The sequence below is a fragment of the Monopterus albus genome, unplaced genomic scaffold (genome assembly GCF_001952655.1).
Source record: "Monopterus albus unplaced genomic scaffold, M_albus_1.0 scaffold141.1, whole genome shotgun sequence".
NCBI lineage: Eukaryota > Metazoa > Chordata > Actinopteri > Synbranchiformes > Synbranchidae > Monopterus > Monopterus albus.
Genome location: NW_018128021.1, coordinates 1469300 through 1496212, shown reverse-complemented (window position 1 = coordinate 1496212; position 26913 = coordinate 1469300). Strand labels below are relative to the sequence as shown.

The 26913-nt window shown below is 41.2% G+C and overlaps 1 protein-coding gene across 6 annotated transcripts in view; it reads left to right on the top strand.

The window, feature by feature from the left end:
• Positions 1 to 4846: 4846 nt before the first annotated feature.
• LOC109968050 (single-stranded DNA-binding protein 3) overlaps positions 4847 to 26913 on the top strand; it is a 36928-nt gene continuing 14861 nt past the window's right edge. For 3 of the 6 annotated variants that reach the window (XM_020614050.1, XM_020614047.1, XM_020614049.1), the window contains exons 1-4: positions 4848 to 5471; positions 11093 to 11165; positions 12745 to 12806; positions 15586 to 15670. In XM_020614050.1, the coding sequence (XP_020469706.1) occupies positions 5416 to 5471; positions 11093 to 11165; positions 12745 to 12806; positions 15586 to 15670 (276 nt within the window). In that variant the 5' untranslated portion in view covers positions 4848 to 5415. Of the gene's footprint in view, positions 5472 to 11092; positions 11166 to 12744; positions 12807 to 15585; positions 15671 to 26913 lie in introns of all 6 variants that reach the window. The other 3 variants (XM_020614051.1, XM_020614048.1, XM_020614052.1) reach the window with 2 other exon arrangements.

Sequence of the window (26913 nt, the reverse complement as noted above, 5' to 3'; positions counted from 1 at the left end):
CAAAAAATATATCGATATTGGCAAGGGTTAGATATATGTTGGACGGGAAAGCACTACGCATTTTGTATTCTTCATTGATTTTACCATACTTAAAGTACCATACTTAAACTGGGGAAATACATACAAAAGTTCACTTCAACCGTTGTATATATTACAAATAAGAGCGATAAGAATTGTGCATAAGATGGGGTATAGGGATCACACCAATGTAGCTTTCATACAGTCTAAATTGTTAAAAATTTTTGATTTAGTGGGATATAAGACTGCTGTGTTTATGTATAAAGCCAGGAACAATTTATTACCTGGTGGAATTCAAAAACTATTTAAACAGTACTAGAATTGAGGAGTTTAAATATAAATATAAATGTATGTGTCATTCAAGATACATGCAAGAATAAGAGATTTAATCAAGAATGCATGAAGGAAACACTCTGTTTTAAATTTTCTGTGTATTACTTGTCTGGTGAAGAAGAGAATTACCTATGTAGAGATACTGCTTGCAGCCAATGATGCATGAAATAAGATGATGTTATGGGGTAGGACTGGATAAGTCTGACTTCTTCCTACTCCATTCAAACATGTACTAGGTATAAGCAAACTGATTCTGGATTAGCATTGGTTGGATTTGTGTAAATTATGTGTGTGTGTTGATATCATTTGTTTCTACATGTTTGAAAGAATAAATCAAATCAAATCAAAATCAAATCAAAAAACTGGCAAAGGTTTGTGGTATTCCCTTCTCTGTCTTTGTTCTGTTAACTAACTGGTTGGATCTTCTTTGCTACGCAGGGAATATAAGTTATAATTTACTTTTAGCTGCTTTGATGGATAGTGATTCCTCCAAATGTCAATATTGTTTTTACACCTTTTTTGTAATTTTGATGTACATAGATATGACACTATGAAAATAATTTTTGCTCTATTAACCATAGCTCAACGGGAAGCTCTATTTTTTTACAAGAATCAAGAACATGGTTGTGGAGAAGGAAGGAAGTGATTGCTAAGTGCTGGGATGGGTCCCACATTTTGCTTAGAAGCCAATGAGCTCTAATAGGGAAATTCCAACAAACCGACTGATTGGCACTGCAAAGGATGCCATTCAATTAGAACTGAACATGTGAATGGAATGGAAACTGAGAGGGCTCTGGAGTGATGAAAAATACAGGTTTGGCATGATTGAGCTGAAACCTGTTTGGAGATTGCACATGTGTGTGTGTGTGTGTGTGTGTGTGTATACTCTCCCTGATAGGATGGGGGCTTCGTTAGGGTAATTACAGCTTTGCTATGTAAATAAGCCTGTCATAGAGGAGAGAGACACACCTACCTCTTTTTCAGAGCCAATTAACCTAACTCCCCTGGAATTTACATACCTAACGATCTCCAGTACACACATACACACACACATGTACACACATTCATAATCCATTCCAGTACTATTGCATGCACACTTGTATGCTCTTTATTAAAGTGCACCAAACTTTTTCTGTCCACACAGAGGCAGTCTTAAACAACAGGCAGTACAATATGTGTGTGTGTAAACATGAGGGAATTTGTGTGTATTCAATCCTGGTTAAATCGGTAGACTACAGCCAGCCGGGTGATATCTGTATGCATAAGGCATCACCTCGGGCTAACTGGCTGCTGGAGCTGTGGTGAGCAGCATCTATCATCTCAGGCCACTGATGAATGTCTGCCCTGAGTGGCTCTGTGAGGTAGTGAGGGGAGCACAGAGAGTCACGGAATGACTCATGGTGGAAGGAGGTGGGGGGCAAGGTGGAAAGACAAGGGAGAAGGGCACAAGGGAGAGGAAAAAGGAAGAAGGTAGTGGATGAGAAAAAAAGAGTAGGATTTATGGAGAGTAAGAATCAGAGATGGAGAGAAAGTCTGAGACAGGAAGGAGAGAGGGTGACCACAAAAATATTCGGTGAGACTGTGTAAGAGTGCAAGTAAGGTGAGAGAAAAGTAGAGGAAGAGTGAAGGTGATGAAGGAAGTGGAAAGAGGTGAAGAGATGGAGGAGAGAGGGGTGGAGTCAGAACAAGCAGAAGAAACAACAAGTAGTATGAGGGTGGAAAACCATGAATGTAAGCAGGAGACAAGAAGAAGAACGACGGCAATGGAGGAGGAAGAGGCAGAGACGAAGGATGTGGGTGCACGAGGAAGAACCAAAGGAGAAAGTAGTAAGAAGTTAGGAAAGTGGGTCAGAGAAAGAAGAAGAAAGTGATAAGGTGAGATGGAGTGAGAGGTAACAGAGGGATGGAAAGAGAGATGATAATGAAAGTTTGGGTGGCAGCGTTTCCCAGGTGCAGAAACCCAAATGAAAAACAAATAAGACTTAAGATTTCATGTAATTCAGCACAAACTAATCTAAGTATTCAAACCACTCTGTGCTTGGCTGCTTTCATCCCTCCTTCAGTCCTGACCAGGGTCCACGCCCCTGCTGCTGAGAAGCACCACACTGCATAATGCTGCCACCACCCTGTCTCGCTGCTGGGATGGTAGCACCCGCTGTTCACCACGAACAGCGCTTAGAGTTCAGTTTTTGTCTTCATCCTAGAATTCAAGTGGAAGTTTGTGCCACATCTGAAGAAATAGCCTGAAGGCGTTCCTGAAATATCGCACTCACGAGAATGGACAGATGGACAAGCAGTTTACAAGTGGCTGTGAGTGGTACCACTGGCCAGTGATTGGATCGCTTATGGCAGACTGAAGGTCAATTTTCTGTTATAGGCCACATTACTGACATAGTTAACATAAGATGGATAATTACGTTGGTTCCAAACAGGAATTATACGTGGACAAAATACTTTATCTATCCATGACCAAATAGAGAGAGAGAGAAAGTACACAAGCAAAGTGCTTGTGTTTATTTTGTGCGAAAGAGGAAGAGCCAGTGCTCTCGGGGCTCACTGGGGTTTTGGATCAGTCCTGGTGCTATGATGAGACACTGACAGAGTTTGTGGTCTAAGCTCAGAAGACACCCATACCTCTTTCTCCTTCTCTTTTCTTTCTAAATTTGAAAATGAATTTTGTCCTGACCGTTTTTGTCCTCTGTTTAAACTCTGCAGCTTTTTCCACACCCAAAAACTAAGGTTGTTTTGAAATGTGGATGAATCAGTGATATTTTTTGAAGATTGGGGAAATATCAATTTTGTACAATGACGACATAAGCAATGACATGTGTTCATATTTTATCAGATGAAGTTTGGGATCATGAGATTTGAACGACTGTTGCCTTATTAACACGTGTTTATGCTCTGTTTTGTGCACATCCAGTTATCAACAGATGCAAACAAAAGTCTAAATAAGAACAATTAAATTGTAAGTTTGTCTGTATTAAACCACATAAAGGTGATGATGGAGAACAGAAGGCTGCACAGTAATAATAATGGTCATAATATCACCAGGCCACTGGTGATTATTTCACAAACAACAGATTTAACAGAAGCGACAAAAAGAAAAAATAAAATCTGAAAGTCAAGGAAATTCTAAGGTGTTTTTCTTATTTTGTTTTGCTCTGCATGTGTGTGTTTATGAGTTTATGTATAATTCAGCTACATAAATATTAACATATACAGTAAATCACTTGTAAAGTGACAGTACTCCATCTTGCATTTTTCTATATACTGTATATGTATTGCTATAGATCTAGTTCACCAAGGAGAATGCTTATCATTTCTAAAGACAATGCTCCTCGCCCATGTACTTTATTTTCTCACTATTATTTCTCTATTCTTTTATTCTATGTCTGCTTATCATGAGGTGTTTGTATACTCGTGTAAAAAAAATAATCAAGCCTTGCCACACACATACAAAATGCATTTCCTCTATCTTCCACTCTCTTTCTCTTACACACACGAATGTGCGCTTGTCTCCACACATGCACACGTACACCCTCGTGCGCACAAGTGCACACAAACAGTCAGCTATGCCCTTCCTGCAGCTAGTAGCACAAAAACAGAACACACTGCCTGTCCCTGCCTTACACACATAGACACACACATGTGCAAACACACACACATACGCACACAAACTTCCCTCTACACACTCTTAAAGGGGCATGATATAGACTTATATGTTGCTGCCAAATGCCAGCAACATACCTGGACATTAAGGGAGTATGGGCAATAGCTAGTCTTGATTAAAAGATTGTGCAACTATGAGCATAACACTAGTAAGTATTTGAAGAGTAAACCTGAACAAAGGGTCATTTGTTGGAATTTGGGAGTGGCTGACATGTTGAGATTTAAATAATTCATTTTTTTTAACACTGAGGTAAGAAAGCAAGAACACTGTGCTTGTGTAGTCCACTGATTTTATTACAAGAAATTGTGAAGTAAATGCAACAGTTTGGCATGATATTTTCTCATTTTTACACATTGTGTAAGGCCCTCATCATTCTATTCAACCAATGGTCAGTTTACAGTTTGGTTGAGAAGTGATGTACAAAATTATGAGTGCTGTACACAAGACCATAAAGGTAATGTGATGTAAAGTGCTATACCGAAATGAAATCTTTACATTAAAACTGAAATTAAGACAACAAATGCTGCTCTAACAGGCATCTTTGGAGCCACACCAGGAAAGCATGAAAACTGGATGTAGAAAAAGTTGAGCACAAGTCAAGGATGAACAAAAACTGAGAAATTTAATAGCAATAAATAAAAAGTGAACCAATAAGACAAGTCCTTTTTACAATATGAAATCAGGTAACTTAATAACTTGATAGTGGTACATGCAGTCTTTCTGAGGGTCATAGGTGAAAATTAGTTAGGGTTCATGGTTGCCCCAGACTACAGACTATAGATACAGGTACCTGGGCTGAATGGAGTGGCACTTGGGGGACTGCGACACATAAGCCAACCCCTGTGTGTATTTGGACCTATTAAGTACCACTCTGATGTGACATAGCACAAAAACAAATGATTGAAATGCACCATTCGGATAGAGCAACACATCACAGTTAAATAACTGCTTCAAAGCAGTAACAGCAATTATCAGCAATTTGTTACAGTATATGAGCATAAATGTACTGTAAGGCCTGAAGTTTGAGGCCTTCAGAAAAGAACTTGAACTTGTGCGAAGTCGACAAAAAGTGAGTCGCTGTAGCTTTAAGAAGCCCCCACCGTCTCACAACAGGGGGGGCGTGAGCTGAATCCAGGAACAGCGATTGAAAAAAAAAAAAAAAAAAAAAGCTCCACCAGTGGACTGTTTCAAGTTCCCCCGGCTGAAACCTTGCCTGATTTGTGGGCAATGTTGGGGATGTAGAAAAAAAAGGAAACCGGAGCAAAGAGAGCGCAAGAGAGAGATAGGGAGACAACAGTAACTGGGTAGCTATGGAGATAGTGGGCTTTACTGGTAGCTTTCTCTGACAGGTGTCGAGTGGGATAAAATAAAGTATCAGAACAGCTTCCAAGATGTACGGCAAGGGTAAAGGAGCTGTGGTCCCCTCCGATAGCCAAGCAAGAGAGAAGTAAGTATATTACTGCACTGTCACAACAGAGATTCAGCCAAGAAGAGTGTGCTGGGAAGCTAAACTTGCTAACTGATGTGAGGGCGCTCAGTCAGCTCAGCAGCTGCAGACACAAGCTGGTTTTATTAACACGCAAAGCCACAAAAGTAATGTGTTGGTTTATGTATTTGTTGTGTTTGCCACTTTGTGTGCATTGCTGTTTCTGGCATCCTCCAACTACACAGGCACCACTGCTAAGTTAGCCCAAGCAGCTAGCTAGTTTCACTCCTCTGTCTGCTACAAACAGCGGTACTTTAAACTGTTAAAGTTGCACCGCTCATACAAGCGGGAGTGTTGCTGCACGTGTTTCCCAGTAATAATGCATAAATGTGCTCTCAGGGCTGAAGTGTGTGTCTGTGTGTGTGTGAGAGAGAGAGAGAGAGGGAGAGAGAGAGGAGCACTGATGGGGATCCCACCTTACTTCCATCTCACCCCAGTGTGAGGAACAATGCTTTTTGGAGCGACGCTGTGCGTTGTAGCTTGGCTGGCTTTTGTGTAGTCCTGATGAGGCAGCCGGTAAAAAATAGAATACAGCTGTTTGGGGCTTTGTTAGGAAATATCACAGGAACGTGTTCTAGCATTGTTCCACGTTGATTCCGTGTCTGCGAGCGCGCTGGCTGCATTGTACCCATGCGCTCCGCGGACAGCCACGGCTGCGATCTGCGTGCAAAGGGAGCTGCGCCTCATAACTTTTGTGGCCCGTGTAGATTTTCTCAAGTCACCCCGAGCTGTGCTGTGGACGAACTGCTCCTAATAGCTTCTCCATCTTGTAGCAGACCCTCGCTTTGGCTTTTCAGCGGTGGTTGTGTCAGAAAACTTGGGTGGCGTCAGCTTGTGGAGCTCTAGTCCTCCAGTCCCTTTGTCTGCATGCCTGTATCTCGATGCCTGTTGTTCGCTCAGGAGATACACGGTTACAAACACTCTTAACAGCCTACAGAAGTTTCAAATTAAATATTAATCCCACAAACCTCTGAAATAGAAGCCAGTATCTGCAGGGAACTTCCTTTGCTAATAGTCACAGTTAACAAAGACAACTAAGTCCTGTCCGTGCTTTTCATTAAACTTTGTTGGATCTAATTGTTTTGAAGCCTGGTGCTGCTTTAATGTTTGTGATGGTTCCTGTTACATTGTAGTTGATTAACATTAAGGTAAAGAAGATGTAAGAGCCTCCACACAGGTTGAAAGCTTGCTGTGTTATTACACAGAGCGGATGGGTTTAACACCAGTAAAAGCTGACTCTCTGACTCACTGGACCAGTCGGCAAGTTGGGAAACTGAAGTGGGACAGACTTGTCAGACCCCATGTGTTTGCATGAAGATCAGCAGGTGTCTCATCACACCTCACTCTGTTCTTACCTATATTCTTTATGCATCCCTCTCCTAATGTCTGTCTTCATCTGCCTCCCAACTCTCACTTCCCATCCTTTGCCGCGTCTCAAAGTCCTCATCCCTCGCTTTCAGTGTTGAATTATTGAGACAGACAGAAGCAGCTGCTCTCGGCTTTGCGTCAGAGTTGAGAGAGACAGAAGAGAAAGAAAGAGGCTGAGGAGAGGGAGGTATGGTGGGCCGACTCATCCATGTTTGAAGAGGGGGTTTTGTTGGGAGCCTCAGGCAGGATGTCAGGTGTGTACATCAAGGAGGTTTCTCACTCTATGGGGGTACGTGTATGCATGCACTTAACATAAGAGGGAGTGACAGAGAGGGAGGTCAGGAGGTCACTTCACATGGTGTTTCAGCATGATGAAGGATGGGGACAGTGTAGAAATCAGAAGTGAAGCGTGATTCTGGCTATGTGATGGAAAACTTTGGTGTCACCAGGCCATACACCCTACAACTAGGAGCTACCTTTCATATATTTCACCTCACATTATCCATAATTTCACATTCTGGCTGTCAGAAACAACCCGCTCTCTGCTCTTTTCCTCTCATAGTGTCTCACGACCCAGCTGCTCCTCAGATCCTCTGTACCACCTACTGTTTCTTCCTCTATAAAAATGGGCCATGCCCTCTGTTATGTTCCAGTCAAAACTAATTTTTCTCATCTCTCTGTACTCCACTGTTCTAGCTGCTTCCTTCTGTCCTCTTCCTCAGACTTCTCTCCCTTTTCAATGAGCTGGCTTCTTAGCTTTAATAATGCAACGGGCCACTTGCACGCACACGCAGGCCCTTTTGCAGTCCACACAAAAACACACATATACACACACCACACATAAAAATTTCATTGAAGGCCTCTTGGGGAGGGGAGAGGGGATCTTCAGTGTGATCCTCCTAGTCCCAGACAAACTTCCTAACTATTCTGTACTAGTTAAACCCCCTATACAGGGCTCCACGTGTAGGCAAGCCAATAAACCTGCAGTGTACAGGGAGATACAAACAGTATCAATATTTGAAGCGCTTGCTCCGTCATGAAGCTTCCTCTGAGCTTTTGTCAGGAATGTCAGCAGTGTTAAAATCAGTATAGATGTAGAGAAAAGTGTTCAAGTGTGGTTACTAACCAGCCAAGTGCAGAGGTGAAATGCTTTCCTGTGATGTGTGTGTGTGTGTCTGGTGCAGGTGTGCGTGTATGTGTGTGTGGTCTAATACTAGACTGACCTGCAAGTAGCAGTGGCTTGCACTTTACACCAGCGATCACAGAGAGCTTTATGACCTACAAATTGGTAGGAGCCTCCGAAAGTGGTCAGATTCCCTCGGCTAAAGTGGTCAGGTGTGTGTGTCAGTAGAACTGCAGTCTTTAGCTTTTAAGAGCACAACAACCAGTGTGTCCTGTGTTGAATTAAGCAGATTAATGCAGCCATGATGTGTCGTCGCTGTTGAAAATGTTACTGTTGCGCAGGATGATGAGATTTATTTACAGTTGTTTAGTAATAACCAGTGTAAATCACACATGTCTGGATGTCTGCTGTCTCATGTATGTTTTCGTATCTTGGTGACTATCTGCAGAAATCTCCACCCTCAGCTCTTTATTACCTTCCAAAGAGGATGGTCTGCTCTGGAGACGCATGCATTGAAACTGCTCTCCCTTTTATGCAACAGACCCAGGTGTACATGTTCAAACTTGCGACGGACACATTAACAGTACAAGACTTCCGTCATATAGTAATCTTGGCCATCATAGTTCACAGAGACTTTTGTCTGAAACCACAGTTTGATGCATGTCACATATAAACTGTAGCTTTCTTACAATATGTACCAATGCCACGTAATGTTAATGTGTTCTCTGGAGTGCACCTTGACATGCAAGCAGCACTGATCATGTGTAACTTCTTCTATGTTAAGAACACATGTAATCATAAAATTCTTAAGTCACACACTTACATAGAATCTTTTGCAAATTCAATTTGCATATCAACAATGCATATATTAACCATTACTAGTAAGAGCAGGTCAGGCACAGATCATATCTCCATCAAAACACACTGTAGGACTTTTTGTCATATTCTTGCTTCAGTGTGCTCAATCCCATCTGTACCTTGATTTCAGGCATTTAGCAGAAATCAAAACTAAAGATGAGTGCATTTAATACCCTCACAGAAAGGTGTGCCGTGCTTTACTATCACCATGTGGACATTTACTTTGTGTACAAGAATTTATATATGCTTATTTTTATACGGACACATGCAGTGATACAAAACACTAACAATCAATTGAAAACTTACAATAAGAAGAATCATAAAAGTAGAACAAAACAAGCGACACACGCCTCATTACGCGTTAGAAACTTGGATTTAAAATTATGTTTCGATTGGGGTTACAACTAATAGTTATTTTCATGATTGATCAGTCTGCCAGTTATTTTCTTAATTTTCTTAATTAATCGCTAAGGAACGAAAATATCAGAAAACTGTGAAAAATGTCCCTCACAACATCTTGGAGCACAAGCTGACGCCAGGCGCTTCCTTTTCCTCGCTAGGCTGTTTTAACCAATAAAAGGAACGCATTACACCATGTGATGAGCTGTACAGAGGAAGAGAAGACTGATACAAAACCAACTTGCAGGGATGACGATGACAGTCATAGACGTAGTGTACAAACAGTGCTTTTCAGCTCCTAGTGTAACACGTCACCACAAAACACAATATGGTGAAGTTTAAAAATGTTATGAACTGAAGGTGGGTTTTACCAGTTTGCATTTGGGGGAGGAAAAGCTAATGTGCATGACTATAGGCAGTGGATCCAATGTTCAGTAGCCTCCCTGAATATTTGGATGAGGATACAGTGTTTGGACCACAGGATACATCTAGCTATAGGTGATGAACACACACAAACAGGAGAGAAAGAGAGCATTTCACTGGTCAAGAATCATGAGAGAAAATCACAATTCATATTTTACCCAGAATCGTGCAGCCCAAGTACAAGGGAAAAGCCTCTTAGTGGTTAAACACAAGCCTGATTATCTCAAAACCATGTTTCATTGATCACTTCACTGAGTAATGATGGCAACTGTGACATTGAGCTACTGTCCCTCTCATTAGGATCTTATTGGCCTGTCAGAGGGTTGTCAGTGCCGGGCACACGGGGCACTGTCATATCCACGCTGCTGGTCAATTGATGGTCCATTAACGGCCTATTAAACAGCATTAAGTGAAGGAGTTCTGAGTACAATATGGGGCCACTGGGAATTTCCCACTCCACAGCATCAGCATGGTTCTTGTGTCTGTTAACAGACCCTGGTGGATCACAGTTTTCAAGTGTGACTGGCTTCAGGACAGCAATGACTGAAAAGTCTTAGGAGCTTTTAAAATATTGCTGGCGATTGCGGGATGCTTGTTGTATGTAGCCGTTTCTGTCCGTTATGTGGGTCATTGAGTCAAAATGTTTTCACACAGGTTGTGTTCTTTTGCTTCTGTTGTGATTTGAGGACTTCAGATACTAGATGTGCAAAGGCAGCGGTGGAAAAATTGTATAGGTTACAGAGGTGTTGCTGGGATGATACGATTGATACGATCCTTCTCCACTGCAGGAAGTTTTCCAGAAATGCGGGAACCTTTTAGAGGTTCTCAGAAGCTTTACTTCCATTTTAACCACAAGAGCCTAGAGCCAATTTTAGTTTCTGTGTCCAAGCTTCTGTCCCCCAGAAATTCTTTGCTGCTGAGGTGGTACTCTATGAACAACCAGGAACTGTCGAAGCAAGGGTAACAGTGCTGAACAAAGCTGACTTGGTCACACAAGACTTGAGACTGCACTGACTTGTGTACAGCATTCAGAATAGTGATGGGAATTTATTTTGAATTTTTTTATGCAGCCATTGTTTTTACTAAATGGGGGGAAAAATTCAATAAAGAAAAACTAAACTTAACCTTTCTTTATTTATTAATTGTTTAATAGGTTATGTACTGAATAATAAAAAAAAAAATCTCCACTCATTCACGCTCCGTACTGGGAGATGGCCATCTTGCCCCTTTCTGTGGTTTCTAGTCACTTTGTAGGTTTTCTTTTCAGTGCTTATTTGTGGTATGTTTGCAGAAAGTTGGACCCCATCCAAAAATATCATCTTAAACTGCAGAGTGTGTGAATTTACATTATTGTTGAGAAATGAGGAAACAAAATTTGGTTACTGTCATTTTTTTCTCCTCTGTTTTGCAGGTTAGCATTATATGTCTACGAGTACCTACTACATGTGGGAGCACAGAAGTCTGCACAGACTTTCCTGTCCGAGGTAAGATGACATTCATAACTCAAACTTTAGCCAGTCAACCTCGGGCCCTCTACCAGACGCCTGGGAGTTTGAAGGTTCTGCGCAGTATCTTAGCTGTACTTAGCGCTGTACTCTTCTGGACAGAAAGCTTTGCTGATGTTCCTGGCATCTCTTGGAACCATTCTTCCAGTTTAGGAGTCACAGCTCCGAGTACTCCTTCCACCACTGGTACCACTTTGACCTTCATCTTCCACATCCTCTCCAGCTCCTCTTTCAGGCCCTGCTACTTCTCCAGCTTCTCATGCTCCTAATCGATGTTGCTGTCACTTGTAACTGCTTTGTCTATCGCCACTACCTCCTTCTGTTCCTTGTCTACTACCACAATGTCTGGTTGGTTGCCCAGTACCTTCCCTCCTGTCTGGATCTGGAAGTCCCACAGGACTGTTATTCTCCCTGACCTTCTGAGGAGTCTCCCATCTGGACCTGGGAGGGTCAAGTTCATACTTGGCAAAGATGTTTCTGTACACATTGTCAGCCACTTGGTTGTGCGGTTCAATGTATGCTGTTCCTGCCTTCATTTTACATCCTGCCACTATGTGTTGGACTGTCTTTGAGGCCTCTCTCTCTTGCACAGTCTGCACCTGGGGTCCTGTCTGGATTGTAGATTGATTTGGTACTTGGTGCCTGTTCCTGTGCTGTTATGATCAGCGCCTCAGTGTCGTCTGATAGGCCAGCCTTTTCCAGCCACTGGTAGGATTTCCCATTCTCAGCCACCTAAGTTATCTGCTGGTGGTACATCCCATGCAGATCCTCATCTTCCACTGGTTGGTCTTCGGTCCCTGTCTGTTGCTGTCTGAGGCATTTTCTCAGCAGCGCGTCTCTGGGTTTCACCCAGGACAGTGGCCTTGACACTCACCAGGCCCCATCCGCCCTCTTTCAGGCTGGTGTTCAGTCTCTGGGTGTTGGACTTTGGGTGAAAGAGTTCCTGGGTTTTTTAAATCTAAAGCAAGGACATCAAACACGTCACTTAAAACATGGACCTTAATATTTATTTGTGAATGTGAAACGTCTTTATTCGTTAGTAAATCTGTCTTTATATCCCTGCTATAGATGTTTACAGCAACTTTTAGACATGTATTGTCAGTGCAAACATGCCAAACATGATTACAGAGCACGAGGTTTTCCATCAATTTTTTATATCTATTCTATTCGATCTGTTAAAGTTACACCTGATCATGCTCATTGTCTACCATGGTGAGTCTTGGTGTACAACCAACAGATGTAGTTGTTTGTGGACATTGTAGATTTATCTATGCACAGTGTTGTCAGTATATGTACAAGCCTCCCAACAGCCCTTCTGGGTTCATAATGGCTAACAATGAATGACTGAATAATTCCCTGTAATCACAAGTGTACTTCACATGTAAAAAGGGGAACAGGACAGAGACATGACAGAGGAAGGACAGTCAGGAAGATGGAAATCGACATGTGGCCATAGACAGTTTGAGATGAACTGATATGTTCTTAACCTCTGGACCTACAGACATAATCCTCTCTCTTTAACTGCCACAAGTGACTCGACTTCTCTCCTCTCCTCCAGATTCGATGGGAGAAGAACATCACATTAGGGGAGCCCCCTGGATTCCTCCATTCGTGGTGGTGGTAAGTTTTGCTTATTTGTTTACAGAAGCTTTTACATGTTATTTGGTTGTGTGTGTAAACAGATTTTACACCACATTTCTCAAACGGTTGCTGTGCATTCTGTGTTTGTGACTCTGGTGGCCATCCCGACCCTACAGAGGTCATTGATGCACTGCTCTTATATACACGAACAGTAGCTTCATTGGCATTTTCATGGGAGTCATAAGTCGGTTTTGAATATATTAAACAAATACATAAACGTTCTTGTATTCAAATAAATGGGAAAAATAGCTCATTTTGATGTATTTTGGTCAATTATCCTCATTCATGGTTAAAGGTAGGAGGTCTGAGAGTTTCAGCCTTGGGGATGGCCAGGCTCACAGAGGGCATGACCCCTCCCTCCCTATCTTCTACCCTCTCCCCTCCTTCAGTTCCCCATCCTTCACCCCCCCGTCTTGAAACAATAGGTCCAGATGGTTAGGGAAAGGACTCCCTCCATCTATACTCCCCTCCCCCTCCTCACCCTCTCGTCACCCTTTGTGTGCCCCCCACCTCCCGCTTTTCTTCTTTGTTCACGTGGGAGAGGGGCTGTTAGCAGATTAACCCGTTGCATTCCAGCTTCCTTTGTGTCATTTCTCCCTCTGATGCCCTCCTGTCATTTTTGCCCCTAGCTAAGATTTGACCTTTAGGGTCAGTAAGCACTGATTACTGGTTTCACTTGTTTATGGACGTCGCTGTTACCCATGGCTCCCGTTCGCACAAGAACCTGGGCTGTTGGGAGAGATCAGGAAAACAGACACGTTGCATAGAAAACAAATGCTTTACTGTAAAACTAATGTTTACATGCAGTTCGCTAACCCGATTTCTCCCCATACCAACTACAACATTTTACAACCCAAGCCAACTCGTTTTAAGTGTATTAATGATATAAGATGCAGCTTCCTCGGGACCCAGTTGACAAATGCATTTTTTTTTTTTATCACTGAGGAATAATTTGTGGTTCTGTGGTTAGTCTTTTATCAGTCCAAACAGATGGGATCTTAAAAACCACATTTAGCTAATTTTATGTCAGTAATACAGTAGTTTTGGCCGGGGATATTTTCGGTTTTTTCAGTTGTCAGCAAACGCTGCGAAACAACCAGAGTCTACTATATGTTAGTAGATCTCTTAAAGCTTTCTGGCTTCCCCACCCTGCCTATGAGACTCCAAGCCCACATGTTACTACCAAGGATTTAAGTCTTTAAGAATAGATATTGAAAATATACTTTCATTTTAAAATTTTGGATCAGCGTGGAGTTGGTAGCCAAATAATTAGCCCGTAGCAGCATTTTCATAAAATCTGTTCATATTTAAGAGAAATATAGAACACAGCTTTATCTTATAAATCAAATAAAAGAAAAAACTCACCAAAGCACCTTACATTTGAGCAAATATTCAACATTTTTAGACTAGATCCACTGTGCTGCTGAAGGACCCAGCACTGAAATTAATACTGCACATATTATAAAAGCACATATATTTAAAAACCTGTGTGTACAGACTTGTAAATATACCCTTAAATGTTAAATGGTTTTTAAGAGTACAGTGTAACTTTTACCCTCAGGGGGTGGCTCTGCTGAGTCAGAAGAATGAACATCAGGCTTATAGAGCACCATCAGCAATATGAGACCAAGTACATGTTTTAATAACAAGAAAATGAAGGAACAGAATAATAATTTGAAAGCATATAAGCCTGGATAAATCTAAAGAGTAACTTTGCTCTTGTTCAGTTAAGGACTTAAGAAATATAACAGAATAATCACAAGTATAAAATTATTTGTCATGTATGTGTAAGTTTACACTTAGGAAATTTCATAAAGTAGCGACACACACTTCGTCTTTTAACTATGGGCAAACAAGTCAGGATAAAAAAAGATTTCTCCTCTGTTTGTTCCTCCTTGTGTAGGCTTGTAGTAAAATAGGGAACTTTTCTGACTTAAAGGTTTAGGTTTAATACACTAACAATCCTTATCATGTGTGCTCCTTTGTAGCTAGCCATGCACTCTGACCTTCTCATGGAAGGAGGTTGATTGAGAGTATAATTAAACTTTGAAGATCAAAACATCCCATGAATTAACTTAATGTGGTCAGATAGCTCACGACTGCAGCTCCCTGGCCTAAACCTCCCAGATTTGACTGTCTTATGAAGTGTATGGAAAGTTCCAGATGTTTGGGATTCAACGTGTCTGTGAGCAGCACAGATTGCCAGAACATGTGAAGTGGCCACCCGATTAGTTTAGTGTAAGCCGTGTCTCTTTTTTCACTCAGTTTATAGAATTTCCACTAAATCGATGCACAAACACTGATTCAGTTAGACTCTGTAGATGGGTAGCACATAGGCAGTCAGTACTGTCATTAGGTGTTTGTGGATTTCCACTCAGAATGTCCAAATAGACTCAAACAGAGGCTTGAATGGAAACTGTTTATGTGTGTCTGTGTGTGTGGCCGCTGTTGTTGTCTGAGTTTATCCTTCAGGTTAAGTCAGCGCATCAGTCAAAGTTTAGGGTGAAGAAATGGGTGCGATCAATAAAAAGTCCATGCAAGTATTTTAATGCAAGTGTGTGTGCTCTGAGTGAGTGAGAGGTTGATTGAGGGGGCGACACTGGCATTGTGTCTCTCCTACAATGATGCTCAAGTGTGTAAGAGGCAGCTTAAGAGCTTAAGAGATAGTAAGAGTGTGTGAATGGGATATGAATAGCTGTTACACATTTGCTTGTATTACTCTGTTTAGTAACCTTAGACCTCTTCTCTTCCCTCTCAGTGTATTCTGGGATTTGTATTGTGCAGCTCCAGACCGAAGGGAGACATGCGAGCACTCCAGTGAGGCCAAGGCCTTCCATGACTATGTAAGTGGTTGACGGGCTCCGCATTAAAAAAAAAAATTTATAACAGAAAAGCAATCACTGTCTTTACACACTGTTCAAACCCTTGTATGTCTGCTTGTAACACACATAAACACGAGATGTTTATACAAAGTCAAGTGTGTAGGAGAATCTTGAAATGGCGTCCACAAGAGCAGGTTAAGGATGCTGAATACTTCAAGGACCTTTTGGACAGCGATCTAGCCATTAGGTTTGAATATTTCTCTACAAATAGAGATAGCAGCTGGCCACAAGCTATTTTGGATGTATGAATAATCATATTAAAATCTATATTTGCCATAGATTCATCTATAGAATATTTTATGAGTACCTGATTAGTTGTTTGGTCTCTAAACTGTAAGAATAGTGGAAAAAAATACTCCTCACAATTTTTTAAAGAATCAAGGTGACATCTGCAAAACCCAGAACTCCAGAATAAATAGTTTGTCATCACATTACTTAAGGGAAAGCAGAAAACTTAAACTTCCTGAAAACTATATTGTACAGTAAGTGGACTTTATGCAGTGCACCGTGATACACAACAGGCTGTTGTAGTTGCAGTGAGAGGCAATATTTTTATTATAAAAAAAGTTGCATTTATTAATTTTATGTATGTGTGCATCCTTTAGGAATTATTTAAGATCTTTGAGCACTGAAGGAGAAATTCTGCTTTCCTTATGTCTTGCTGTGCATGGACGTCAGAGGTTAGAGGTTGGGGTCAGCAATGGAGCAGTCTCTCTGGAGTTTGAGGGGTTCAGCGTCCCACCCAAGCACATTTCAGTGGGGTGGCTGCTTGTTGCCACAGGTTCTCAGATCCACATGTTTTGCAGATGGAATCCTAAAAAAAACAAAACAAAAAAAACAACTCCAGTGTACTGCCTAATAGTAATCTAAAGACATTTTCTTTTTCCTAGACTGAGAGGAGAATTTGTAACTGTATCTTGTTGTATGTGTCATGTGCTGTGATTGACACTGTGTTTCTGTCTTCAGCCTGTCCTCTGTGGCCAAGACGGTGTGTGTGTGTGTGTTCACTGTATAGCGCGGGGAGATAATGGAATAGAGTTCTAATCCAGTAATCCCAGCACTGGGCCGAGGCTAAGCCAGGGATTTGTGTGTGTGCGTGTGTGTGTGAGTGTATTTTTGGACATGGGGCAACGCTGGCAACCAGCCCACTAAAGGAGGGTCACACCCTCAGTGCCAGCGTGCCAGTTAACCCTGATGTGTGTGTAAAGTAGACGGGTGTGCCGCACGGTTGCTTTTTGTCTGCTCCCAACAGTGATAAAGCGAAGGAGACGAGGCCAGTTTAATTTTGGCTCCAGCCCCCTGAGGCACGTCTCTGAGCACAGGTCCTTTCTGCTGGTTTCAAAAGAATGAACCCATTAGAGGCAACATAAGGGGAAAAAAAAATCACCTCAAAAGAACTACTTAGTCTTTTGAGGATTGTTAGATTGCAAGCCAGTATTTAGGAGGTGTTATCACAGTTCTCTCTGCTGGGTGTAAAGATGCAACAAAAGTTTATGGTTACGGTCGAGTGTTTTTCCACCTGACACTGATGCTGGTCATAAAAGTAATGCAGAGGCTGTTGGACAGTTATCTTAAGAGTAATTTGATAGTTTAGTTCATGTTAGGTTTTGGGCTTATCATTGCATTAGCATTTAATTCAGTGAAGAGGCAGGCTTACAGAGTTCAGGCACAGGGAATTTTCCCTCATATACAGATTCAGATCAATAGTTTGATGTGTTTTAATTGATTTACGTATAGAGGCTTTTAAATAAGGCTTAAATGGCTATATAGAGAATTTATACAGAATCTTACATTTGAGGTTGTAAGCACCTCACTTTATTGTAAGGCATCTATAAAATTATTGACAGATGTTATTTTATTTGGTGTTTATTGATGTGAAGTTAAAGATAAGGCATACTTTATGAATTGTATACTTTCAATAACAGATGTAATTGGAACCAAGAATTAATTTTGTCCTCTCTTATTGTGTTACAGACTTAGCATGTCTTCTGCTTAGTTCCATTAATTTTAACTGGCATGCGTGTTATCTCCTGCATTAACAGACAATCAAACAACATGTTTTACATTATTCAGACATCGTGTTGTACAGCAGTTAATTACCTGGGTTGATTACCGGTGTTAATTTTTTCAATCAATTCTAAAGCCAAGTTGCACCATGAGGATTGCAGACATTGGGATTTCTGAATTATTTGGTCCTACATTTCAAGAAAGTTTCAGTTCAGAAGCTTTAATACAGTTGTTCCCAACCAGGAGATCAGGAACCTCCAAGTGGTGACGAGTCAGATCTTACGGTTCACAAGATGAGAAGCCAAATAGTAAAAAGAATAGAAGAAGACAAAACACTGCAGATACACAAACTGATGCTGATCATGATGTATTTGTGATTAATGTGATGAAAATATTGTGTTTTGTTCATGTATGAGTAGTAATTTTCGGTGTTGTTTGACATTACCAGTAAAGTAATTTATCATTAAGTACGATGGATGTGGGTGGAATAATTAATGTCTACATCTCGATCTTTCTCTGGATGTTCGCTTAAGATCTAAAACTCTCCGATGATGTAGCTTCTCCTTTCGAGCTAAACCCAGTGTTTCAGCGAAAATGCGAGTGACTCTAGCTTCTGAATCGCTCACTGCAGCAGAGGGACATGGACGGTGAGTGAGCAAATAAACAGCCTTGTCCACTAACCTTGCAATAGACGGGAACAACACCTGTAACCATGGTAGCCGTACACAACAAAAAATGGCAACAGCTGTAGCCACAAAGTACATAGATGATATAAACGTTAAAAATGCAGGACAATGAAAAGACCAGAATTATTAAGATTTGACTACAACTAAATTAAAATCAAGTTCCAAAATGAACACGGATATTAAATCTGCTGCCAACTGCAGTGTTAAGGCTCCACTTCTCAATGCATCATCACACTCTTCCACTGGGTTCTTAGTGTTGCGCTTCACGGTTTCTTTACACATCTGCCTACGTTTGTCACTTCTCTCACACTCCATTCCCACTCTTCTTTCTCTCTCTGTCTCAGTTTGTGCAGCTCCTGCCTGTTCGCATCGTTTTCTTGCAGCTTATTGTTTCTTTGTGACACCCCCACATCTCCATCTTTCCTCCCGTCTGTTCGTTCTCAATGTGCATTCTCCCCCACCCACCACCCCTTTCACCCACCCTCTTTTACTATATCTCTTCCTCTCTCCTTCACCCAACACACGTCTGCCCCCCATCGCTCTGTTTCTCCTCCTCTCTTCCCTGACCACGTCCTCCCTCCCTCACTACCACCACTACTACCTCTATTCCAGAGAGAAGATTGACTGGCTAATCTTACTGTTTACCCACAATGCCTAGTAGCACTGAGGAGGAGAGGGCAGTGTAGACGACGTGACGACACCACCAAGAGACAGTTGAGGTATTTGAAAATGGAGATGAGTGGGCAAATGTCAAAACAAAGAGGGAGAGGGGAGGGGAAATGGAACATAGGCCGTTTTCTTTTAATTTTAAATGAGGAAACTGTAGGAGATCTGAGTTTAATGTGAAACTATTTTAAGAAAATAAAATAACATATTAGTAGAATAACAATTCTGACATGGATTCAGACCTCAAAGATCTAAATTCATATTCATTTAACACTTTTATTAGGTTGAGACATAATGCAATCAGAGGTCACACTAGACCTTTTCGTTGTCCGTCATTTTGACAGTGTCATAAAATTTTTGTCATAGTTTATTATTACCTGTCAATTTAGCTTTCATTTTTTTAATAAGACATAGTCTATTTAATTCGTCCAATTTCATTTTATTTTTTAATAATTAATATATGGAACAAGCTAATGCGCAACCACTTTTCATGTCAACATATTTTTCTAGCAGTGACAGCGGAGGCCACTAAAACACTGCAGCGTTTGTGCATAAACAAGCTAAAATGAACACTGCAATTTTGCAAAAATTAGACAATCACTATTGACATGTGAACAACGCATTTACAAAAAGTTTGGCTACCTATATTGAACTCAGCTGACCTGCTGCAACCTAGCCTGCCGCAGAGGCGATTGTCAGTAGGTGTTGCGTCATCACACAGATAATTTCTCACGCCCATTTTACAATTTAGATCTGAAAGCTGAACCCGCGCTCTGCTAACACATTGGAGACTCGGCTTGCCAGCTCCACTTCAGCCAAAGTTTTGAAGTCGGGCAACATTTCTCTCAGGACGTTTCTTTGAACGTCAGTTTTCCCAATCCTGAAGCATTCACGTCATTGGGAGGAATTCACAGCATGTGTTCCTCCTGCAGCCGCACCCTCTCTGTGGCGCGTCACAGATGGCCCTCCGTGGCCTCCGTCCGTGGCTGTTCAACACCCTGTCAGCTCCCAGATAACGTGATGCTTTGAGTACGGTCTCAGTTGTCCTTCATCCGCCGCATCAGTTCCTCATTTATCAACACCATAGCAGTTATTGGGATTTTTAGTATCCTTACTGGTAGTTGGGGTAAAATACCCTCTGTCTTCTTATCTGTGAAAAATGGCAGTTGGCCTTCAGATTTTTCCAACATCATTAAAAAATATTCCATCAGTAACAGGAAAATACTTGGTTAATGTAACCTCTCAATGCAGTATTATTTCTTCTTTTCTATATTTAAAGGTCTCATCTTTTCCCCAAGTATAAACAGCAGTATTAAACACTGGAAACATGTTGGCATATATTTTCATTTTTCATCTTCCCTTAAATGTTCATGATATTTAAACCCAGCTGCAGTAGTTACAGTAAACGGCTGTCTGTTATACTGCTTCCTTTACTCACCAGATGTCAGTTTTTATCTTCAAAAAATCCATCTAAAGCAGCTCATATATGTTTCTGCCTTCACTAACATTTTCCTGCATTTTAAACCAACAATAAGGCCAAAAAAAAAATCTTAATTGCAATCGAATCCAAAATAGCTCTATTCTGCCAAAACATAGCTGCGTACGTTCTGCATTAACCCCTGTTTTGCCGCTTCTCTGCCAACAGAGGTATCGGTGTGCTGTAATGGAAAAAGTGAAAAGAGCTCCATTAAACTTGATAATGAGCTGTGTGATGAAGATGGGAAAACTGCAGTACATGTGTTACACAAGTGAAAGAAGTAGGGGTTTTTTTTGTCTGCTTGTTTGTTGGTCTTTAAGACAATGGGAGATGTGAGATAATATTAAGCTACTGGAACAGACAACGGTAGTTTCTAACTGAAAAATACTTTGAGGATGTTAAATAAAATGACACAGGGCTTCCTCTTTAAAATGTGTACTGATAGAAAATACTGAGTTAATATGAGGCTTAAGAGCGAAGAGTAGACACCAGAGAGAAACGTCCTTTGGATTTGTTTACATTACATTCTAGTAATCCATTTTTAAGGATCAGAATCAAGACGTACAAATATTTTTAAGTCATGATTTTGTCACTTGACACACACAGCACAACATGGCCGAGAAGTTCTAGTTCCATTCAGGGAGTTCGCATTTCTAAGATTTGTTACATGCAGAAATGTGTCATCAACAGAGACACACTTGATTGATTTTATGCATGAATTTTGACATACCCGTCACAGGGAGTCTGTTTTAATAGTCAGTTAATTGTTTTAATGGTTATTTCAGTGCCCAGTGTTCTCTGGTTCCAGCTGCGTAAATGGGAAGATTTGCTGCTTTTCTTTGTCATAGACAGCAAACTGAATATCGTTGTGTGCTGGACTGTTGGCCATCTTTTTGATCTGTCGAAAATCCTTTTTTTTGTTTTCTTTTACCCCTTTCTGACATTTTAAAGACAAAAATCAGTTAATGCACTTTTTTTTTTAACTAATTGTGACCCAGAGACCACCATTCAGACTAAGGACCACTGGTTATACTGGATTGACACTATTTTAATCTTGAGAATCACCTTGACTTTTTTTTTTAAAGTTTACACTCACCGGCCACTTTATTAGGTACACCTGTACACTTGTATGCAATTCAGTGCAACAGTTCCAACGTAGCATTTGTGTTTATGAAGCTCAAAAGGTTTTTGGTGAAATCCTCATAAATATATAAATTCAATTATATGTTTGTTATTGAGGTCATAGTTAAAGGTGGTGTTGTACTGCACTACATTATATTTAGAGGTGTGTCTTTAGTTTTGTCCTTTCCAGTTACATGCATCAGAGGGTCAGAATATTAGGAACATCTCTAAATATAAAGTAGTCCAGTACAACACCACCTCGAGCTAATTTTAATGACTATACTCTACTGAGAAGCTTGTGAATTTCCCCACAGGGATCATTAAAGTCTTAGTTTATTTTATGCTAAACTATAATAATACATCATAATTTATTTGTTAAAAATAATTAACTTTATGGTAAAGTGGAGTTAAAGTGTAGTGAAGTAGAATTATACAGGAGCAGCAAATGGAAATACTCTTAAGTATCACAAAATTGTAACATACTTAGCTCCTTTCCACTACTAAATAATGTTACCTGCTTTAAAGCTGAAGTACTGCAGTGGTCTGGTGGTTAGAGACAATATTCCTGAGTTCAAGGAACCAGGTTCAAGTCTCTGCTTTAACAAAGTGAGCGAAAATATCTGAGTGTAAATCAGCTGAATGGGTGCTGCTCTGAATAAGGTGCTGACCCCAGATTGATGTATGTTAAGGAAAAGGAGGTAGTGTCTTATATGTGGACATAAAATTATTCTATATTTGAGCCTTGGAGAATAAATGAAACCTTTTTTCTTGAGTCAACGCTATATTCAGGTTCCTACTTGTTCTTGTTCTCTTCATATTCTTGTGTTTCGGCCTCTCTGCCTTGTCTCTGGAGTGTTGGCTAAGTGGATGTTGTGTCTGCAGCATGTATTAGTGCTGTTATCCGGTGAGTGCATGTGTGTTTGCGTGTGCATGTTCAGTACTGCTACCTTGGCAGCAGCTTTTGGGGAGGCGTGTGTGTGTGTGTGTGTGTGTGCTTGGTGTGCGTGCCGTGCCAGTTTTGAGGACCAGCTGGGCTTTCAGGGATTGTGCATGTGTGTGTTTGTGTTTGTCAGACGTGACGGTGAGAGTAGCAACCGTATCCTGTTGCTCCAGAGCGAAACACACTGTTTTGACTAGGCTGAGAAATTAGCTAGATCACCAGAGTCAGCTATTTTTCCTCCCATCTCCACACGCTCGCTCTCTTCCATCCTCAGGCCTTTACCTGCCCCCCTCCTCTTGCTCTCCCTCTCTCTGGGTGCTAAGGACAGCAGGACAAGGAGACAGTGATGAGGTACATATCAGTGTGAACCAGAATGTAGATTAGTACCCTCTCCAGGCAGACATAAATACAGACGCACATGCGGATACATTTGCTCTCTCTCCCTACCTCTCCCCTCTTTCATCCAGTGTTTATGTCTCTGTCTTTATCCCTGTGAAAGGTATCAGGCGGAGGTCAATAATGTGTTGAGCACTATTGATCTGTGTGGTAGCTCCTATGGGTGACAGAGAAAGAGAAGGGAATGGAGAGGGAGGGTTCATGTTCTTCCCCTACAGGCCATCTACATCCTAAACTGTACCAGCCTATCAAATCAAGGAGGAAACTAAGGAGGAAAGCACAACATGATGTCAACGCAGGGAGCAATGACTCTGGATTCAGACGTGAATGCATTTTAAATATTTAGCCACAAAGACACGCTGCTGGGGTGAATAAGGTCTGTCACAGGGTTCTTTGAGTTGTCGCCATTGAACTATTAAATCAAAGGTTGTAACTTTATGTTGCATGTCTGCAGCGTTTCTGCCTGAAGCGAGAACCACACTGGCTTCCCACAGACTAAACTAGATAACCCCTGTCAGACTGAGAGGGAGTAGCTTCAGTAAAATTACCTCAATATAAGGCACTGTAGCCAACTGATATCTGCCTTTGTGCAAAGATGTGTCAGCTTCATTATTTCTGGTGATTTTTAGCAGTGCAGCTAATTATTATTTTCATTGGTTAATTTGAAGGCGATCTCATCAGTTGGTGCGAATTATTGAGACGACATGCAGCAAATGTCCTCAGCCAAAATCAGCCTAGAGACACTGCAGCTACAGTGCAACAGTCTAACAGACTAACAGTCTGTTTTTGAGTTTAAACTGTGGAATCAAGAGAAATGAGAAATATGAGGAGACTAAGTGAAATGACATGAAGCAAAGGTCCCAGGAAAAATTCAGACATTGTTCCATGTTATATGTCTTAGGTCACTCGTTCACCACGGCATCCAATTAATACTTTGTTCTGATTTATCATTGCAAAAAAGAGAGGTGAAGGCTGTCTATGAAAATGTCTTCAGACTGTTGAGTTTGTTTGCCATAACATCATTCATGCTGCATGCAAAGGGGAGAGAATGACATAAATGTGATAAAACCTCCATGTATATTTTGTAAGAGTTAAATATTATACTGGATTTTTATAGAATACTTTCATAACTACTTGAACCACAACCTCCATTTATACAGGTTGGACTGACAACAGTTGAAATACTTATGTTAACTGTAATATTAATGCTGATGTTGCTGTTATTTACCAAATTATGTAGTGTTATCCTTCCATCCATATCTATACCGCTTATCCTGAACAAGGTAGCGGGGGGCTGGAGCCAATCCCAGCTGACACTGGGCGAGAGGCAGGGTCCACCCTGGACAGGTCGGCCGTCTATCACAGAGCTGACACTTAGAGAGCGACTACTACACACACCCACATTCACTCCTACGGGCGATTTAGAGTCGCCAGTCAACCTAAGCTGCATGATTTTGGACTGTGGGAGGAAGCCAGAGTACTGGGAGAGAACCCACACATGCACTATATAGTTTTATTGTAGAGAAAATCTTAATTCATGCCACAATGATAAATTACATGTCAGGCCTGTAGTCCAGCCCATTGTTGGCCCAGGAACATTAAAAGTTTGCCTAATATTATTTTTGTGCAGACGTGGCTCCAGGATGCTTTGACACTGTGTTTGTGCAACACTACTGAGGAAGGCAATTAAAAAATGGTTTAAAGTTTAAACAGTGTAAAATATTCCCAGACATTTAAAAAAAAGCATCCTGTGGGTTTTATTGAGCTCTCAGCCAGCTTCAATGAAAGAAACTTATTATTTTTCATTCTGTTGTATGTCAGGCATTACACCCCTCTCAAATTGAGCTGCCATCCGATGCTTCTGTTGCACCCGCCTTCATTTTAAGTGATTTTTCTATATATTGTGCCTGAAAATGGTTAAATGAATAATTCAACTCAACTACAAACATTCATGTTCATTATATCTGCTAATTAGTCCTGCACTGTCTGCTTTGAATTGTGCTGTTTTCTTGAAATTGTTTCTTTGCATAAAGGTACACACCCGTGTTCTCTGTCTGTATTAGCAGTCATTGTTTACCTGCACTAATGTCAACAAGACAAATTCCTGTAGATGTACTTTCTTGGGGAATCAAGTTATTCTAATTCACAAAGGCTGTCACAAGACTTTCTGACCCTCTCCAACTTCTGATCCTGGAGTTGACAAGGAATGGCAGATAGAGGCAGTGCTGTGGGCGCCACTACAAAAACTAAAACTAGCACCGTTGAATCCTTTTGTATTTCCCCAGGCCAGTTGGTTTTAATAAAGACCTACTGCATACTAAGTCTACCTTAATATTTTGCTGGGGGCACTTGCTCTCTCTCTGTGCTTCCAGTTTACATTCACTTTTAATCAGCAAATTGGAGAATTCATAAGCAGATAGTTTGTCATTAATAGTCCTGAACAATAATGTGACCAAGTGATTGATTATGAATAGAACTCTCTCTCCTTTAACATCATCTTTTTTTTGTTGTTTTCCACCCCATCATGTTTTTTTTCCTCCTCTGCCTCACTCTTGTCTCCTCTAACTCACTCTCTCCTCTAACTCACTCTTGTGCCTTCTCTCTCTCTCTCTCTTTCTTTATCCTGCATCTTCTTATTCTCTCTCTGCGCTCCTGGAGCGGGGGATGCCAGGGGGACAGAGTGCAGATAGGACCTGTCTCCATGGCAACAGCTTCTGCAAGCTGCTGACACCCTACTAGGGGGATGAGGGGAGGAGAGGTTTTGATGGGGAGGAATAGTACAGGGGTTGGGGCACAGGGGGTAGGTGTGTGTGTGTATGTATGGGTTTGTGTGTGCACACCAGTGCTGGGAAAATAAGTGAGGGTAGTCACGGAGAGGAGAAAAGATGGAGAGAAAAGTGTGCGGACGAAGAAAGAGAGGGAGATGGATAGGAAGGGAGGATGGAGAAAGAGAGGAGGAGGCAGCCAACCCTGCTTCTTCCCCAGGGACTCAGTGGCCTGTTCATGTTCACTAGCCGAATTAGCATAAAGATGGGGGGAGGTGTGTGTTTATGTATGTGTGTGTGTCACGGTGAATATGTGTGGTTTTCAGTTTTTTATGTGTGTGTGTTGGTTTCAGATAGGAGAAGAAGGGCAGATAGTGAATTTGTGTACATGCGTGTAATTGGTACTATGTGCTGCTGTCCAAGCATACAGCGTGTGTCACCTGGGTATAGTGTTTGTTAGGTGTGCGTGCTGGTGGAACGATGGATGTCTGAGTGTGTATATGTGTATGTTTGTGACAACAACTCCCTCCCCCGGGCCTTAAGCCCCTTCCATGTTCGGGTCCTGTAGCCTGTGGTTCTCCCCTGTCTGCCTTTCTGTACTGAAAGGCTGCACTTTGTGAGCCTGTGATGCAACTCTTTGTGTCTCTGTGTGTGTCTGTTTATGTATTCACGTGCTTGTGTGCATGTACGTGTATCTTTGTTCTGGCATACTTATGTAAGCACTCTGAACATGCATCTCCATCTGTGTGTGTTGACAAGAATACAGTTATATCATTATTTAACTCCCAGGCTGAATCACTCTCTTGATTTTACAGTTTGCATATGCTTTCAGTAAAATTAATAATGCATGATATAGTATGCTACTGGTGTGCATTATAAATTCAAAGCCAAAAGATTTTTCCCATAGGAAAAAGCCATTTTTACTTAGACAGTTTCATGAACTCTTGGTTTGTTATAGTTGTAGGAAAACTGAAGAAAAAAGCATCAGCTCGAAACATCTGTCTTACAGACCACGAGTTTAAGTGTTAGTTGTCATTTGCTTTCAGACATTATCTACATTATTTGCTCCCCAGCTTCTGTAACACAGCATCTAACGGGTATAACAAAGTACAAACGCAACTTATTTGCTGATGACCTGTTACTGT